This window comes from Rousettus aegyptiacus, unplaced genomic scaffold, assembly GCF_014176215.1.
Source record: "Rousettus aegyptiacus isolate mRouAeg1 unplaced genomic scaffold, mRouAeg1.p scaffold_m13_p_1, whole genome shotgun sequence".
In the NCBI taxonomy this organism is placed as follows: Eukaryota; Metazoa; Chordata; class Mammalia; order Chiroptera; family Pteropodidae; genus Rousettus; species Rousettus aegyptiacus.
This window is the reverse complement of record NW_023416284.1, coordinates 117,897,762-117,917,309: the sequence shown is the minus strand read 5'-3', so window position 1 is coordinate 117,917,309 and position 19,548 is coordinate 117,897,762. Positions and strand designations below refer to the sequence as shown.

At 32.8% G+C, this 19,548-nt stretch overlaps 1 protein-coding gene across 4 annotated transcripts in view; it reads right to left on the bottom strand.

Moving 5' to 3' along the window:
• Nucleotides 1-19,548, bottom strand: part of SMAP1 (small ArfGAP 1) — a 123,585-nt gene that overhangs the window by 50,823 nt on the left and 53,214 nt on the right. For 2 of the 4 annotated variants that reach the window (XM_016157610.2, XM_016157612.2), the window contains exons 4-5: nt 13,968-14,043; nt 976-1,056 (exon numbers count right to left, since the gene is read on the bottom strand). In XM_016157610.2, coding sequence (XP_016013096.1) covers nt 976-1,056; nt 13,968-14,043 — 157 coding nt within the window. Of the gene's footprint in view, nt 1-975; nt 1,057-4,882; nt 4,964-13,967; nt 14,044-19,548 lie in introns of all 4 variants that reach the window. The other 2 variants (XM_016157613.2, XM_016157611.2) reach the window with 2 other exon arrangements.

The window sequence follows — 19,548 nt, the reverse complement described above, 5'->3', positions numbered from 1 at the left end:
ATCCTAATGAGTGTGAGATACAAAATACCCTTTTTAAATACTGAAATTTAGTTTTTATTTCCACCTATATTTGAAAATGTCATAACATGAGCTAGAAATATATAAAATTTTATTAATGCAGTCCAAATACTAAAACTTATTATGATACAAATATGGCATAAGAAAATGCCCTTTGCTGACAATCTCTTACCATTCTTCCATAGTTATATGATGAAATTCATTCACAGCCAAGCTGCCATAATCATTTAACCAATTCCTTTACAAAAATCTAATGTTCTCTCTACCTCTAGTTTGTCTAATCACATCTATCCAAATAATCTTCTACAAGAACCCTTGTGAATTATGTGTATCATCTACTTTAGAAACTTTGAAATGCTTCCACAGGCTTCTTCTCTAAAAAACAATCAACCTGGACTTTAAGGTCTTCTACAATTTGAGCTCGATCTACCATTCTGGTCTAATTTTTCACTACTTTCTATACATAAACATATCTGTTTTCAAACTCTTTTCGTACACATACATACTTTGTCTATTTTCAGTTCCCATGTCTATTCTTACTCTCCAACTGATACGCTCCTTGCCTTCCACTTTATCCTACCTACACTTCGAAATCTAATTCAAATGCTAATATTAAGCATACAGTCTTTTCAGAAGGCCTCTTCAGGAATTATCTTTTCATACAGTTTCATGGAAGTCTCATTGTGCACGCAAGCTATAACAGCATTCATTACGTCATTAATAGGAAAATACTTACCTTGAGGAACTCACATGATCTATACCCACATGTATGTAACTAACTACAATCATATAAAACAAGCTAGAGGACATGCTTAGCACACATATTCACTCAACAAACACTTGTTGAAAGAATGATTATTTGCATATTGTGAATATCCCCAAAGTCATTCAAATATAAGTATACAAATATGATGGTAAACTTCATACATTAAAAAAAAAAAAAAAAAGGAATTTTACCTTTTCTGTTGTAAGAGGTTTTGCAGGCTTTTCTGGCTCCTTTTCTCTCTTTTTCTCTTCCTTTTTTTTTTCTTTTTCTTTCTAAAACATAGCCCGAGGTTTTTGATAAGTCTACTTTTCAAATAATGTCAGCTCTTAACACATTTTTATTTTAACTTTAAGTTGTCATGAGAAAGGTACAAATATTCAACGATGACAATATCTGGCGATACTAACACATAGGAGTTAACATAGCAAATTCATATTCTCATTGAGATTACATGTTGAAATACAACAAAGAATATGGTTTCTTAAAAAAATTAACATAGAGCTGAGACCATTTAGAACTTTGATATTTCAGAGTTTGTTTTAAACAAATGAGACCTCTATTTAATAAATTCTTACTGCATCTTTATATAAGATTAGGCTTCCTAATAGCAATCATAAAGTTGAAATTTGAATAAGGAAAAAAGTAAATGAACTGACCAGACCCCAATTCCTTATCACACAGATAAACACAGATTATAACATGTAAACATGAGGGGAAAAGGGTATAATCACTTTAATTTTTAAAAACAATCACAAAACATTCCCTACAGTGTTGTGATTTTTAAAATGGCAAATATAATAATTTTCTCATGATAAAATGTTAAATATAGTGCTTGGAGACCAGAGCCAACTGCATAGTTAGTGCAATCCAACAGTAAACTATAATAATATGATGATGATCACAATTTGCCATGTCCAAGAAAGATAAAACAGGATATAATATTAAAAATGTAAGGGCTACAGTCTGAAAAAAGAAAAATGAAATGAATAAAGAGCATTATTCATAAAGCATTTAGGGGAAAGAGATATATAGAAACCTAGATCTGGATGACCATTGCAACTGAGTACTGATCTGACCTTAGCTTCCTGATAGCAAATATGAAAATATAAACTCATAAATCTAGGAAAGAGAATAAACACACACAAAACTTAGTCAAAATGTGTAAAGGCTGCACTTATGCCTGTGCTTTTAAAATGGTGTTGGAAATAACCTCTTTCAAGAGCAGAATATTTACTATTTGTAAATCAGGAAAGATAATAATGGCAAGTCCTAGGCTATAATATAAGAGATAATAAAAGTTCCTATGGGCCAGGCACTGTTAAAGTATTTTATTTTCTCATTTCATTTTTAGAATAACTGTCTGAAAAAAACAAAACAAACAAACAAACAAACCTACCGTTACTGCTGTTTTATAAATGAAGAAACAAAATCTTAGAAAAGCACAAAACACAGCTAATCAACGGTAGAGCCGTGGGACAACAGAGCCCAAACTCTCAAGTCTCACCATTCACTGCCATCCAGTGGAGCACTGCTATTTGGTATTGTTCCTCCTTACAACAGCAGATATTTTCTGATCCCTTACTATGTGCCAGACAGTTTTGACTCATTTAATCCTGATAACTTTACAAGGTAAGTAATATTATCCCCACTTTATAAGTGAAAAAACGAACGAGGTTTGCGAAAATTCTTTATATATTACAAAATGTTTTCTAGATATTAGTAAAGTTTGGTGACTAAGTGATGTAATTGAACATTGTCACTCATATACTGGGAATGAACTGCTCTGTAACCTCTCAGAATGGTTAATTCTCAGGGAAGCCATGAGAGTTGGGAAGAAGCTTGTCCCTCTAAACACTATAATTGGTAAGCACATAGAAATTAACAAAAATAAATTAGTTCAATGTTAAATAGATGGAGAGCATGAGTCAATCCTCCTTTGAACTGGAATTTCAGCTGTCAAAATATGGCTGGCGTCTACTCTGATTCCAACATGGTAGGTATTATTACATAGGCTTTGAAGTAACATTTAAAACATGAGTTTTAAACTTAGATCATACAGTTTTACCCACAGATCACATCCCACTTTAAAATCAAAAGCTGCTGCAAGATCCTAAAGTACTATGAGAACCTAAGTTGTTTTAAACTATTTTCTGAACAAGGACAAAATACAGCAATGTTTGGTACTATAAAATAATAGTTCCTGAAACTCTGTTGCTATGTATACGAATAGTGAAATAGGAGACCCCCTGAGTAAGAAAACTGGAATAACTATTGAAGTCCTATAACATAGAGAAAAGTCCATATTTGGGTTCATTGTAATCAAACTATATTTAAGTGATTGAATTAAAGATATGCACCCCAAAAGTTTTGATTATGCACTCCTATCTTAAAGAGTTGTGAGCAAACTCTACCATATATGTATTTATTTATAAAGCACATATACAGGACTATATCATGCATAGACATCTTAAATGGACTGCCTTGGGGTGCTCTCTAATGTCTAGTACTATAGACATTAGACACTGAATGAGACCACTGCTTTCAAAGACTTGGAGGCAGGAACTACATAGTATAACACTATTTGAGGGTTTCTAACCCTTTTCCCAGGTGAAAGTATAGCTTTGGGGACTCTTACAAACTCTTAGGTTCAAGTCAGTCTGTCTGTCTGTCTGTCTGTCTGACTACCTCCCTCCCTATCCAAAATCTTTTCTCTGGGATTTGACCTGTATATCCGACCACCTACTAGACATCTGCATGTCCCACAGTCACCTCATACTCAACATATTCAACTTCTAATTCATCTCCCTTCCTTTTCTCTCAAACCTGTGCTTCCTCCTCAGCTGGTATCCTTTTTTCACTGAATAGCACCATCATCTACTGAGATGCTAAAGCCAAAAATTGGGAGTCATCAAAGTTTCCAAAATTTAGTACTCCATTGATTACTAAATCTCATGGATTCTCTCTTTTCAAGATTTCTTAAAACTATACTCTCTTTTTCATTCCCTCTGCCTTCATTTTAGCCCATGCTCCCATGGTTTTATTCATGGATTAGAGCAACAGGTTTTCAAGTTTTTTCCATACCCGCCAGAACAAAATTCACTCTCCAGAGAGAGACTGGAGCAGTATTATAACATGAAAATCAGTTTTACTCTTGAGACAAGGTCATACCTTCTTACTTTTAAAACTCATCATTAAAGTGCCAGGGCCTTCAAAATGAAGACTTAACTCTATCATTTGGCTCACAAGAAGGTTTCTCTCTCACTTCTGTCCCTATCCTATGCATGCTCCGGCTATGCCATTCTACTTGAAAATCCCCAAAACTTTCTACTTTGCCCACTGGTCATTTTTAAGATGCTTTTGCTATGGAATGCACCTTAATCCTTATAGCTAATACTAATTAGGAATTTAAGATGCATCAAAAGCATGCCTCCTATATCAATAGCAGCAAGTGTTATGTCAATCTCAGCACATATTATGTTTCATTAGAAACCTGTGAAGTATCTGTTTCCTCCATTAGACTGTTAGCTTCTTGAGGGCAAAGTATATGTATTTTGTCTTTGTATGCCCCATGTTTAGCATATCATTTATCAAGGAGTAGACACCCTGACCACTCCTATCTCAAACACATTCTAAAAATTATCACTGATGATTCTAAAGTCATGATTCTATATTATATATATTGTATCTATTAAAAAAAATCTTTCTTCAAGTGCTGTAACAGAATGAGGGAAAGAAACCATTTTAATCAGACTTTCTTAATAGATCAAAGAATTTAAGAGCAATTAAAAGTAAAAGTTCCTGTAAGTATGAGGTACTAATGGAAAAAAACAACAAAAAAGCTAACTGTTTCTAAAATGTTGAGATATATCTATTGTACCAACAAATCAGTTATTCTGAAATTAAATATAAAACCCTTTAATCCTACCTGTGGCATAGGAAAATATTCTAAAAATTGTTGTAGTTAATATATTTAATATGGGAGAGCATTTGAAATTTAAATAACTATTATAGCATTCCCAAATTATGGCACATTGTGAAAGGAAGTTCATTTACCATTGAACACACTACATAATGCAGCTGGCTAAAACACTACCGTACCTCCAATTTGTTTTTCTCAACAGCGGCTTGAAGAGAAGGAGAGGCTACCAAAGGCTGAAGAGGAGCATCAGAGGAGGAAATCTGTGGAATGCAGATGAAAAGTCAGGAGAAAAAGATACAAAAGAAGGTAATCAGAATTGACAGGCCCAGGAAAGAAAAATCCATGTATTTTTGAGACACCGAAGTACTTAGAAGTGTGTAAAAAAGAAAATAGTGCCCAAAAAGAATGCATCGCTTTTTTAAAATTTCCGTGTGGATTTTCTAAAACATAAAATATTTATTACGGAATAGTGTTTCATTTAAAATGGATCTCAGTATGTTATAAAATTTTAAATGTATTGAGACAAGGTCATACCAGAAGTATTTAAAAAATAATTAAGTTTTCCCAGTGATTCACTTTTAGTCAATGTTACTATTAAAATACTAATGCTCTGAAGCATGAAGGAACATTGTCCCAAGTAGCAGGAGAGCACAAATGAGTTCTTTTTTTTTAACTTATAATAACTGTTTTATGAATGGAAAATAAAACAGAGCTGAAATAGGAAAAATTAAAGTTTTAATCGACTGTTTAATCAAAACAAAAAAGGCTGAGAAAAAAAGAGTGGATTAATGTACTGTAACAGCAGAGGAGCAGACAAGACTTATAAAGCAATTTATACACTTCTTATGATTAGTATGGACAAACACCATTTCCAGTGCTATACTTGCTGAATTACCCCAAAGCATTATGAGACAGTTATATATGCAGCAAAAGCGATTTATCCATGAAAAAGAATTTTATCTAAAAGCCTTTCACACATCTGTCTACTCAATTTCTACATACATAGCTGATTACTTTAATGGAAGCATTATTTTCCTGCTCTCTTTACTGCCAAAATACAACTGAAATACCTTTACGAGATGCACAGTAGATCTATGGAGCCATAAAACTGACATCTCTATAATGCCCTGACATCTCTATATTCCCCTAACATATCGATAGTGCCTATGAAGAACTTAAAAAAATAAAAGGTTCTATTACAGAAAGCTCATCGTGTAATGTCGAAATAAGATTGTGAGATGACAAGCCCTCATTCAATCTACTTGTTATTACGTTAGTTATGCTTGATTCCTGAATCACAGACCAAGACCATAAACCATACAGATTTTTTTCCTCATACATTGTTTGTTGGCTGTTATAATTGTCCAAACTAGCCATTTAGTGACTATTGATGAAAATTACACATGGAAGAAAATATTTAAAAAGTTAAACTGCATCTTAAAACCTGGCTGGTTTATCCTACTAAACCTTTACTTCCTAGAGATCTTTACTTGCCACTTTATGTAGAATACAAGAGATTAAAAAAAAAAAATGTATGTAAAATCACTTAACCTGTATCATAAACTCCTTTTGCCCAAACTCATGTAAAAGCTAAATGTAAAAATATTAAAAAAGGTATAGGATTTAGTATGTAAAGGTCATTAATTTAAGGTAAGTCATTGTAAAAGTACTTGTTCACCTCTTGAGATGATACATTAATTTTGCCACTTTTAAAACTCAGAAGCAGAAATATAAAATTATTCAATAAATATCAGTAATTTAACAAAACATTTTAATGCCACCCCAAAATAAATAAATAAAAGCCCTTTAATACTATGTGTTCCAGCTAGGAAAAAAAACCAGACTTGTTCAGTAGGAAAGACATTTGAAAAGTCAATGGGCAAATTAACAAGTAAATGGATACAGCAAGTGTGGTAATTTTGGCGTACCCATATAGAACTACTATTTGCCAATAGAAAAAGGAATGGTTTAACAGGACTCACAAAAACAGAAATGAATTTCGGAAACATACTGAAAGAAGTCAAACACAAAAGAGTACCTGGTGTATGATATCATTCATATGAAACTGTAGGAAAGACAAATATAATCTACAGTGATAAAAAAGATCCGTGGCTAACTGGGCCGGGGTAGGAGGCAAGAGTCACAAAGGAACCTTTTGGAGTTTAGGAAAGGTTCTATGTGCCAGTTGTGGTGGTGGTTACACAGGGGTACATATTTTTCCCCTAAAACTCACAACTTTATTGTAAATTATCTTTTATTGTATGTAAATTATACTCCAATAAAGCTTTTTTTAAAAAAGCAAATACACGAGGGAGAACAAAAATGGGGTGAGGAAAGATGAAAAGAAAAAAATACACAAGAAAAACTAGGTGCTCTCAGAGTTCTTCCTAAATTTCTCAGAACCACTTTTTACCACCTCTAACCACATAGTAGGAAATCACCATCACCTGTCACCTGGATTAGTCCTCTTAACTGGTCTCCTTGCCCCAAGTCTTGCTATTCTCCAAACTATGACACTCTTAAATGCGAATCCGATCATTGCATATCCTTACTTAGAATTCTGAAATAGTTTACGCACATTATTATATAAGGACAGAGTTCAAACTCCTTAATCAGGCCACAAGTGTCATCTACCTTATCTCTCTGCCCTTCTCTGCCCTGGCTTCACTGCTGTCTAGTCACACGTGATTCCTTCTGGTTCCAGATCTCTAGTCTGTTCCTACTGCCTCTAAGGGTCTTTGCTCCTACTGCTTTCTCTACTTGAAATATCCACACTTCTGTCTCTACCTATCTTTAAAGGAAGCATTCCTTCACCCCTTCAGTCTGAGTTAAGCAGCTAGCTGACTAAATGTGGACAGATTAATCAAACAGAACTCAAACCAAAATCATGCCAATGACTTAAAGTTTTATACTAGTGAACTATGAGTATTCATGTTTCTTAATTATTCACTCGCTTACAGTCATTTGCCACTGTCGCCCTCCTCCCCTTTTCCAACATAATTATCACAATAGCTTATATTTATTAAGCACTATGTGCCAAGCACCCTACTAAAAATGTAGTGTGCCTTTATCTTATTTAACTCTTACAACAATACTATGAAATGTAGACACCATGATCATTCCTATTCCACAGAAGAGAAAACTAAAATTGTACCAAAAAGAATAAAGAAAACCAACCTGAAACTATGGTATTTTATAGTAATCCTAACTCACCACCTTACCTTTCATCTAAGTTTCTCATTCCTCTTTTGAAGAACTAAAATTAATCGCAATTCGCACTGTCTTAAAATTACTGCTCATGCATCTTAAATAATTACATAATCTGGAATAATTTCATAATCTGGAAACAGATTAATAAAGTTACTAGTGCTATGTCATTTTTATTGTACTATAACACAGAAACACTGTTTCTACAATAATTCCTCAGTTGAAATAATGTTTAACTTTACTTTTGTTGTACTAAATATTAGCCTTTCTACATATATACATGCACACATATATAAAACAAAACAAGTAAAAACTGTACTGTTTTTAAACTTTTATAAAATAAATACATGGTAACTGACTGGAAAAGTAATTTCATGTGAAATTCAGATTGAAGAATTAACATCTTTGTGTGCTTTTAACTCAAGTACATACTCGAGTTTAAAAGGTTATTTCTGAGGGATGAGAAGTGGTAAAGTAGGCAAGAAATAGATAAGATAAACTGAGACAAGAACATTTCAAGTTAACAACTCCTAAAGATTAGCTGCTTTTCCAAAACAAAATTGAGGAAACTGAGGAGTCAAGATTAAATAGAGTTACCTATACATTTTACAATTTACAAAAAGTTAGGGAGTCAGGATTAAATAGGGTTACCTATACATTTCATAATTTACAAAAAGTAGATTTTCTTTTTTGATCATTTTGATAGAAATGATTAGTGTGAAGATGGAAATATATGAGGGGGAAGGGCAAGAGGGAGAAAAGGGAAAGAAAAGAAAAGAAGAAAGAAAGAAAAGAAAAGAAAAGAAAAGAAAAGAAAAAAAGAAAAGAAAGAAAAGAAAAGAAAGAAAAGAAAAAAAAGCACAAAAAAGAAGGAAGACAAAAGGAAGGAACAGAAAAGAGAAGGACTCCCTGATTCGGCCTGTCTTCCTCATTCCTTCTTCTTTTACTTGCTTCCGTCCTCCTTCCTTACTGCCGTCCTTCACCACTACCTCCCCTTCCCCCGTCTTCCTTCCTTCTTCTTTTCTTTGTAGTTATGTTCTTTCGTGGATGTCGGAATAGAAAAAGCTGCTGATGGAAAAGAACAAATAATATGGCAGAGTTCAGCCTCATCCACTTGAGACATGCTAGATCTCTTAGGAACTAGGAACTCTCACTTTATTATTGTACTTCTAGTTGTGATCCACTATTGGTTAAGGAGGGTTGGAGGGGAGAGGGCGGAGATTTCCGTACTCAAGGTTTTTTGAATTTCCTTTATCTCTCATTCAATTAAGAAATAACCAGGAAGGGCAAATTCATTCTGTATCACAGTGGCAAGAATTCTAAAATGGCCACCCAAATTCCCAACTCCTGTTATACACACCCTGATTAATGCCCTCCCCTTGTGTGTGGGCAGAACTGTGAGTATAATGGATTCACTCTCTTGATTAGGTTGTTATATGACAAAGAGAAAAAAAATTTACAAATGTAATATTTTTACAAAAGAGTTAATAATGGATTTATAAAATGGGAGGTTATTCTGGATGTGCCTGGCCTACTCAAGGTGGGCCCTTAAGAGATCTGGAATGGGAAATTCTCCAACTTGCCTTGAAGAAGCAAGATGTCATGTTGTAAGAAGATGGGGTTATCTGGCAAGGACCTGAGGGTGGCCCCTAGGAAATGAGAGTGGTCCCCACCTGGCACCAGGAACCTCAGTCAGACAGCCAGAGGAAATGAATTCTGACAACAACTGCGAGCTTCATTCAAGATATTGAGCTTCAGATAAGATCATACACATCTCTGGTCAACTCTTTGACTTTAGCCTGGTGACACTCTGAGCTGAGAACTCAGCTAACCCATGCCCAGGCTCTTGACAAACAAAACCTATAAGATAGTAAATTTGTGTTGTTTTAAGTCATTAAGTTTCTAGCAATTTATTAAATGGCAAGACAATCCAATAACCATCCCTCAGTCAAAAAAAAAGCAGAAAATACTGAGCAGTCTGGCGTCCAAGTCCTCTATACAATCCCTATTTGCCTTTCGAGACTTATTTCCTCATATATTTATTCTCTCTCGGTCATCTACCCATCCTGATAGCCGTCCTTCACATTCACTAAATAAGACAGTCTCATGGACTACCTGTCAAACGCAAATACCAAATAACATACTTTGAACTCTCTCTTTCCTCATCTTTAGTAAAAATGGGCTAAAATGTTCCCTCAGCCTGAAATGTCCTTCCTGCATAATCAACATTCATCTTTTCTCTTAGCTAAAATCCTACTTTTCTATGAAGAACAGTCTTAAACATACTCCTTTTAAGAATTTGGCCAGTGAAAATTAACTAGTGCTACCAAAACTGTATTCTCATAACACTTTTATTCTTCGAACAGTTACTACATTCTATTCATTGTACATGTAAATCATATCTTGATAATGTTTGAGAGTAAGTCACTTTTGGACAAAGATTATATCATTTCAATCTCAGTGTCTTGCAGATGGTATACACTCAAAAATGTTTGTTTTTGATGACTAAATGATCAAAAAACATTCCAAATCAATGTTGATAGCCAGTCTCTGTCATTTCATATCTAGTTTCAAAATGAGAGGCTAGCACAAATGACAGAAGCAAGGAAGAGAAATAATTAGGGTTGATAGGAAGGAGAGCTATTAGAATATGCCCACACTGGTGCCCAGCACCATGCAGTTATTTTAAAAGATGCAAAAAGTAAAAATAAAATACTCTTTCTGTTTAAGGCTACAAACCAGTAAAAAAAATCCAGTAAAAAACATTTTTACTTGGAACATATTTTCCTTTGTTTTTGTCTCTATCTGAATGTTACTTACTCCCTTTAAGCCTCCTCAATTCGTGCTTGTAGTGCCACACAGCACTCAAAACCATAAAGCCTATACCACAAATTCCCTCCACAAAAGTGGCATATGTACCCTCCCTGCTTTCTCAGAAGTACCATGTTTATATGACCAAACACCATATTTACTAACCATTCACTGAGGCTCTTCTTCACAATGACAAATCCCTAGGAATGAAGGAAGTACCATCCTAGCCTTTCTCATACTCTATATAATGGATTCATGTGGGGCTTAGTTCACATATACATTAAATGGCCTGGGAGGCAGGGGGGCAGTGTTTTAGGAAAAAAACAGCAAAACTCTTTGCCACTGTTCTGTTGTAGTTTATTATTTCATATTTTGCCACAACATATTGAAATATTTATGTTTCAGAAGGCCAAAAAATTTATGAGCGCTTAAAAAGTATTAAAAAATTACTGCCTTACAATAGAGAAATAGGGTCAACTTTAGGTCCTTACGCTTGCTGAAAATAAGAAAATAAGAGCAATAATACATACTGGCAACACTAAAAAATGTCAGCTAAAATAAGAAGAAACAGAACAACTGTAAAAATCAGACACAAACACTACAAAGATAAAGCAATTTGGAGCCATATATTATGGGGTAACAGCCATATCAAGCTTAACAGCCACTCAAGACATTTCTTTAGAGAACCACAAGTACAACCAGTATTCAGACTATCTCCCCTTGATATCCCCTTAAGTGCCCTAGTACTCCTTAAGTACCTTAGATATAAGACATTTATATTTTGTTTCATATTATGTTTATATATTTAACCTGATCTCATTCACACTATGAAAGTAAATCTCCTGGAAAGCAAAGGTCGTGTCCTCTTTATTTCAGTATCCTAGGAAACTGTGATGTAATAAATAATCAAAATTATTGTTTGAATGAATGTTCAATCTATTACTGATGACAAAACACTGCATATAAATATAAAATTCTTAGTAATATGATTACTTCCACACTGATTGTCATGAAAAAGAAATATTTTAAACTTGCTAGAATATCAACTTTAAAAAAATCATTATCCTGCTTATAAATGAATAGATAAAATACATTTTCCCTTGGGTAAATGTGATTTTTACGAAATTTTCTGAATTTTAATTACATTAATAATATACACTCAACAGTATTTAATCCTTTACCTTAAAATTTTTATTTTTAAGCCTACGAAAAAATGTAAATCACAGAACGAACAGCTCTATAAACTTCACTAACAGTCATTAAACCTTAACGTTATATTATGTGTCTGTCTGTCTGTCTGTCTGTGTACCTCGCGCGCGTTCTCTCTCTCTCTCTCTCTCTCTCTCTCTCTCTCTCTCTCTCTCTCAGCTAACATGTTTCACTGAGCCATTTAAAAATGAGTTACACATAGATACAAAGAATATTTTGATGGCTGCCAGATGGGAGGGGAGTTGGGAGGGACAGGTGAAAAGGGGGAAGGGATTAAGATGTACAAATAGCCAATTATAAAAACAGTCATGAAGTTATAAAGTACAGCATACGGAATATAGTCAATAATATTGTAATGACTATGTATGGTATCAGATGGATACTAAACTTATTGGGGTGATCACTCTGTAAGGTATATAAATGTCTAATCACTATGTCGCACACTTTAAACTAATATAATATTGTATGTCAACTGTAACTGAATTTTTTTTAATAAAAGAAAAAACCTGAGCTAACAAAAAATGGCAGTGCTGATAAAGACACTGATATTGAAGATGCATGTGAAGACTTTGCATAAAGTTGCTGCAATATACATGAAAGTGGGAGAAAGTAGTAGTATTTCCACATTAATATAATTTTACATACTAGGTTATTTTAGATGTATTTGTATAACTTAATTGCTATATTATATATTGTGAGTAGAAATAATAAAAGTAGCTATAGAGATCATGACACTTGATCCCTAAATATTTTTTTCCAGCACACATCTCTTATGAGTGAAGATTTTCTCTTAACTAAGCATAATATCATTATCACGCTTGAGGGGAAAAAAACAATTCCGTAACAGCTATCCTTTAAAAATAAAACTGTTTTCCTGTACATTACTACATGAAAATAATTTCCAATTGTTGCCAAGAAGAAAAAAATACTATAAATATAGATATTTAAAAAGTTTAGGATTTTTTAAAACAGGTGTTTAATGTAAAGCAGTATGATTTATAAAATATACTAAAATGATTTCTTAAAATTTCATATAAAAATATATTACTTATTTTTTAAAGTTAATCCTCCCCTTTACTTAGTTTTAACTAAACTTAGTTTTATGGACGTATAAATATCATTCTCAGTATTGTCAATTTTTACCAATCTTTCAAAAGATTTCCTCTCCTACATCCATTATAAATGCAGCCCAAAGTTTATACACAAGGTATTTTTGCTCCAAAATGTACATCAATTTTATGCCAAACATTTTTTAACAAGATTTTTCATGGTCAAAGACAATATATTAAAATATCCTTACTTTGTTAGTGTTTGATTGAACTTTTTAGTGCACTGCTTTTCCATATGGACTAAAAAGGAAAACCTAGTATGCATGTAAAATGCTCGACAGATAACTTAACCATAAGATTAATCAACCAACTTATAGCTTGCTTATTCATTCAGAAATCAAAGTAAAAAAAAAAAAAAATGATTACACCAATAAAGACAATTAGTCTTAAACTGTAATTAACTAGGATGGAAAATTTTAATCAGGATAAAAACACTAAAAAGAAACAGTGATATAACATTTTTGATCACAACAGTAAGGTTACAGCTATTAGTTTTCAAAAGCCTTGATAATAATCAATTAGAACGCCATATTTTAATATATGTATGTCTGGACAGATCCACCACAGCCCGTAGGGAAGGATAAATTTGCCTTTTTTCTTTTTTCGTTAATTTCTAGAATGTAGTTAAATAATTTTCTCTCCTTTTTTTTTCATAAGTGGCTTTATTTTTTTTTTTGCAAATTTCATAGAATCGACTTAATTAAATGCCATTTAAGCAGTTATCAGACTCTTAAATATTCTCCCTTCTGAATCAAGAGTTCTGTTTTGTAAGAGTTCATTAAAATGTGACAAAATACTTCCAATATTCAAGTTTTAAAATGTAGGTAACTGGTATATTTTTACAATAAATACAATTGAGCTGTATGTTGAAAGCTCAAGATCTATTGAACAAATGTCAATTGGCGATAGAGCTAAAGGTTTTACTTACATTTGTGACAGCTATAGCATTTTTATCATAGTATTTCTTCTTTTCGTATTTATCTCTGATGAAAAATTCCACTGCTCTGAAAACAGGTAACTTAAGGAAAAGCAAAAGTTCAGTGACAAGTATACTCCCCTTTATTCATTCCTCCCCACAAAGCTTAGACTCTAAATTCGATTTTCCTACTCCCTCGTCTATGCTTTCCCACTATTTCTGCAACTAAATTCTGTAACCTACATTTCTTTCTGCCAAAGTCTATCTCAGGAAATTTCCCCCATCCAACAAAACTGGTCAACCAAATTCTAGAAAGAAAACCACATTTCTCAATTCTACTACACTCTTCAGCTCTCTGTACCCCCAAAACTCTACATTCAATTAAGATTCATTTTTAATTTTCAATATAGGAAACTAATACCCATATAGTATCCAGAGTATACCAGACATCGTGTATGTATTGTCCACAGTTTGTTTCCTTTAATCCACAACCCAATGATGTGCATATTATTATTCCCACATCATAGATGAAGAAACAGCAACTTGAAAAAAATTAAACAATTATGATTTCAATACTTATGCTCTTTATCACTATACCTAGCTACCTCTGGTTGTATCATAGAGAATTCTCCTGTGTATTAAGAGAATGGTGGCCAATTTTTTTTTGCAAAGCTGAGGAATGGAGAAATCAAGAAGCTAAACCAAGGTTAGCACTATTTAATTTTTTTGAAGTTGGCTGACCAAGCCTAAACTGTTGATACAGTGAGCCATTTCTAGTGGGATTCGAGAGCTTTGAGTTACCTGATATAGATGACTTCTCTTACCACTCAATCACAGCTTTATCATATTCTACTAAAATGGGAATTCTTCCATCAAGGATTCTTAACTTTTTTAGTACTGTGAACCCCACAGGTAAAGCCTGTGGACTCCTTTATGGGAAAGTGCTTTTTTAATGCGTAAAATAAAATACACAGAATTATGAAAGAAATGGATTACACTGAAATATACTTTCTGCAGATCCCCAGGTTAAGACAACCTTCTGTTCAAAAAAAAAGTCACCCAAAGCAGTAAAACAATACATTTTCAGTCAAAAACTCCATATCAGCAGTTAATAAAAAGCCTTTTAAATTGACAGTTGAGGTAACAGGAAAAGTTGACATATATACAGTGGATATAAAAGAACTGAGGCATTATGAAAGCACTCAAAGGCCTTTCATAATGGCAAGCAAGACAGAAAATCTAAACATTCAATTTATTAAATAAGCTGAATGGCTGAAAGCCATTTTTTAAAGATAGTTTTCTACAACCCAAATATGTGAAAGGTACTTTGGATTCTCTTTTTTTTCCTCTTAACAACTTATAAGGTAGGTGCCATTTCACAACTAAAACTGGGGAATAGGAAATTTTAAAAGTTCTCTGAGATCCTATAGTACAAAGGAGAGTTGTGACTCAAAACCAGGAATGTCTAACACTACCTTTTCAGAATGTTACTGGTCATCACAAGTTCATTTGTCAATCAGTCAGTTAATTAATGATAATAAATGCTTTAATATGTAGAGAAGAATGTTAAATTTGAAGGGTGCCTTCATTTTCAAAGTAGCCTTGGAGCCCCTTTCAAGTAAAAGGCCGCAGAGCTGCTACATGGCTGCATATTTAGACATGTGAACATTTTGGCAGCCAATTCAATAAGAAAAAAATTATCAAAGTATGTCGAGATTTTCATAAAATGCAACAGTATTTTATATAAACTATTTCACATGTAAGCCAGCTACATGTTAAATTTATGACTATAAATCCAAGTCATATTACATTTTTCTATTTTTCGAATAGAAAAAAATGAAACGATCAAAGAAGCTGACCTTTTGAATAAGGTAAAGGAATGTGGATGCACTGAGTAATTTTCAAGGTAGAAACAACTATTTACCTCCACAAAAGAGAAGGAAAAAAGAATTTACTTATTAGACTAATGAGATTTTCACTCCAGGTAAGTTGAAATATATTTATTGTTTAAATATTATATAAATATTTTTAAAACAGTAATTATATTTACAGTTAAATATAAATATTATATAACATATGTTTATAGTTATTTTTTAACTAAAGAAAACTTAGAAATCCAAATTCTTAAAGTCTAATTTTTATGTTTAAATATCTGAAGAAAAGAATAACAGTGATATTTTTTTCCTTCTCAAAGATAAACAACAGTTTATTTTGGATTTTGTTTAAAGTGTACTACATATTACATACAGCCTGATAAGATTTCACTACTCTCCTTTATAAACAACAAAGACCATCAGTTTATGACCAAAAATTATTAAGGTTAGAAATACAGTACATAAAATAATTTAACCACAATAAAATTAAAATATTGAAAACTATGATGGTTTCATACATATTGAATTTGACAAAGGCAAACATTTTAAAAATATGTTGCTGTGAATTTTCAGAAATAACAGATGTCGGTGAAATCTTAATTTATTCTTAATATATTTTATATAAATAATTTAACTATATGAGTCGAATTTCTGCTTATGATCAAAAACCCTCTCAGGAATTACCTAGGAAGTAAAAAGTTAAAAATTATATGGACAAAAGTTGATATGTTTTCCAAAGATATAAAACTAAATTAAACTAAAAATGAAGCATTAATATAGGAAAACATACTAGGATCTTCCTAATTCATAACACAAAACATTACTTTAAAAAAAAAATCAAAGCACACCACAAAATGAATTTTAAAAATTCCACAGGAAGTCACCAAGGACATAGCATGTTCCCTAAATCACAGTCTTAGGCTTGGTTGCTCTCAGTTCCTACATGTTTCTTAGAACAAGAACATATCACATGGTCCTTATTTATGTCTGTGTAAGGTCCCAAAAATGCAAGCCAATTCTTAGTTAATTCGTCTAAAGAAACAATATTTTATTACAAGGATCAACAAACTTTTTCTTAAAAGGCTAGAGAGTAAATATTTTAGGCTTTGCAGGATAGTCTATGTTGCAACCACTCAACCATGCCTTTGTAGCTCCAAAACAGCCATAGAAAATGAATGGGCATGGCTGTGTTCTAAAAATTTATTTATAAAATCAGGAGCTGGCTCATGGGTTTGAGGTTCTTAATTCCTAATTCTACTCTAACAATAGAGCTCAAAGAACAGCCAAATTGGATTTATAGAGTCTCTGTGTCTGCAAATTGTCACTATAGGAGTTCACCCTCATTTACGGGGGATAAGTTCCAAGACCTCCAGTGGATGCCAGAAACAATGGGTAGTACCAAACCCTAGATATGCTATTTTTTCCCTATACATACTTAACATATATACCATGATAAAGTTAAATTTATAAATTAGACACAGTAAGAGCTTAACAATAACTAATAATAGAACAATGAGAACAGTATACTGTGATAAAGGTAGGTGAATGTGGTCTCTCTCGTTCTCTCTCTCAAAATATCTGGAATTTTCCATTTAATACTTTTGGACAGTGGTTGACCACGGGTAACTTGAGACTGTAGAAAGTGAAACTGTGAATGAGAGGACTACTATGTAAACCATCGGAGGAGTTTTCAAGGAAAAGTATTCCCAAAGAAGCTGGTCTCCAATGTATATATATATCCTCATTTCTGGTACCAGTAGGCACTTCCTATTTAACGGGACATTATTGTGACCTTGAAGTTAGCTAACCTACTAAACTCATATCTAAATATCTAAATAAAATAATACTCATCTCACAAAGCTGTTGAGAGTTTGGGAGACAATATATATAAAGTACATAGCACAATTCCTAACAAACGGTAAGAATTCAATAAATGAAGTTAGTTTTTATTTTTATATAAATTTATATCTCAGTTTCCTCACATTTAAAATGGAGATAACATTAAGGTTCATCTCACAGGATTATTATAAGAATTAAGTCAGTTTATGTAAAGAACTAAGAACAACAGTGCATGGCACACAGTGAGGTGAATTTTTAGCTCTAATTATTAATAAATGTATTCTGACAGTCAATTCTTTTAAACATGGGGCCGATGGTAGAGAGAGGAAATGAACCCCAACTACTGTGTTAAGGGCTATGATGGCTTCCTATCACAAGTTCAAATAGATGAGCAAATGAAAAACAACCACAAAAGAACCAACGAATTTGGAAATTAAGAAATATTTATCTTCATTTTCCAGGGTCCAGGTGCCCTTTGAGATGTATGATTTAGTTATACTGATACAGATCAATAACACAACCAGCAAAAGAATTAAAAATAAAATAGCAATATTTGCAGGGAATCAAGGTAAAAAATGTTAATTCAAATTTATGTTTAATTGGTTGACTTAGTAAACAAACAACAAAATACCCCAGAGTCTTCCCCATACTTAAAGTTACAAACTATTCAGTAGAGTACCCTCAATTGTTCCTATCCTCAAAACTAACAAATGGTACTATATAAGGCCAGAAAATTTTTAACAGCACTATATATTTTATCTTTTGACATGTATTTACTTGTGTCTTAAGACTTTCCCCACTTTCTTTAAAGACACCACTTAAAAGACAACTAAATTAATATCTACTCCCAAGAAAAGAAAATCTTCCAGTTCCTGACACATACCACTGACAGCAGTAAAACTTTCGAAAGCTCAAAGGAAGAATGGCTGATTAGCTTTGGTGCACAATAGATCTCATGGAACTGAAGTAATTAAAGATTTTAGATAAGACAAAATATCCTAATAATGAAAAGCTTAATGTAAAGCTTTATCATTTGTCATACACTAGTACATGCATCCTATAATTAACATGAGAAATTACACTTTCACAGCAGCTTCTGCATAACTTTTATAATTGTAAAGCTTTTAAAATGACAAATTTTGTTAAGAATGCTGTGAGGTCCCATATTATGTGAGTTTTACTCAGTTTGGTTCCACTTGCCTCTAGAGATGAGACAACTGTATTTAAATCAATGAAAGTGCAGAAATGTCAGGCTTTTAAAAGAGCACTGGGCTTCAGAATGAATGATTCATGAAATAAAGAAACGGGAAAGGTTTTCTTACTAGTCCAAATCACTGTTTTGTAATTAAAAGAAGGGATACAAGTGATGTTGCTATAACCAAAGTAAAAAAAAAAAAAAAAAAAAAAATTAAGCAGTCTAGTATTATAGAAGCCACTCTCATGGTTCTAAGAGGTGTCATCTTATACTCTTTATCATTAGCAGTCATCTACCTCAAATTTGTTTAGACAAAATCCCTCTTTAAGTAGTTTCTGACAACTATTAGATTATCTTTTTGAGACCGGTAAGGGACCTACACCTCATATAAATATGACCAGAATTTGTAAATGCTTTAGAAGTAACATTTAGTTTGAAAAACCAAATAAACATGCTTGTGTTAACAGCAAAAATACACATAATCCAAAAGCCTAATGTGAATCATACCAGGTACTCAAAAGTTGAAATCTTCATCTAGACCTTATGACCTAGTTGCAGAGTCCCAAACTACAAACTTATATCTAGTTTTAAAGGCCATCAAAACTCAAATGTGGCAACATTTATTTTACTCAGACTATCATCATTAAATAATATTTAAGTGCTGTTAAAGGGGGCAGAATGTCTG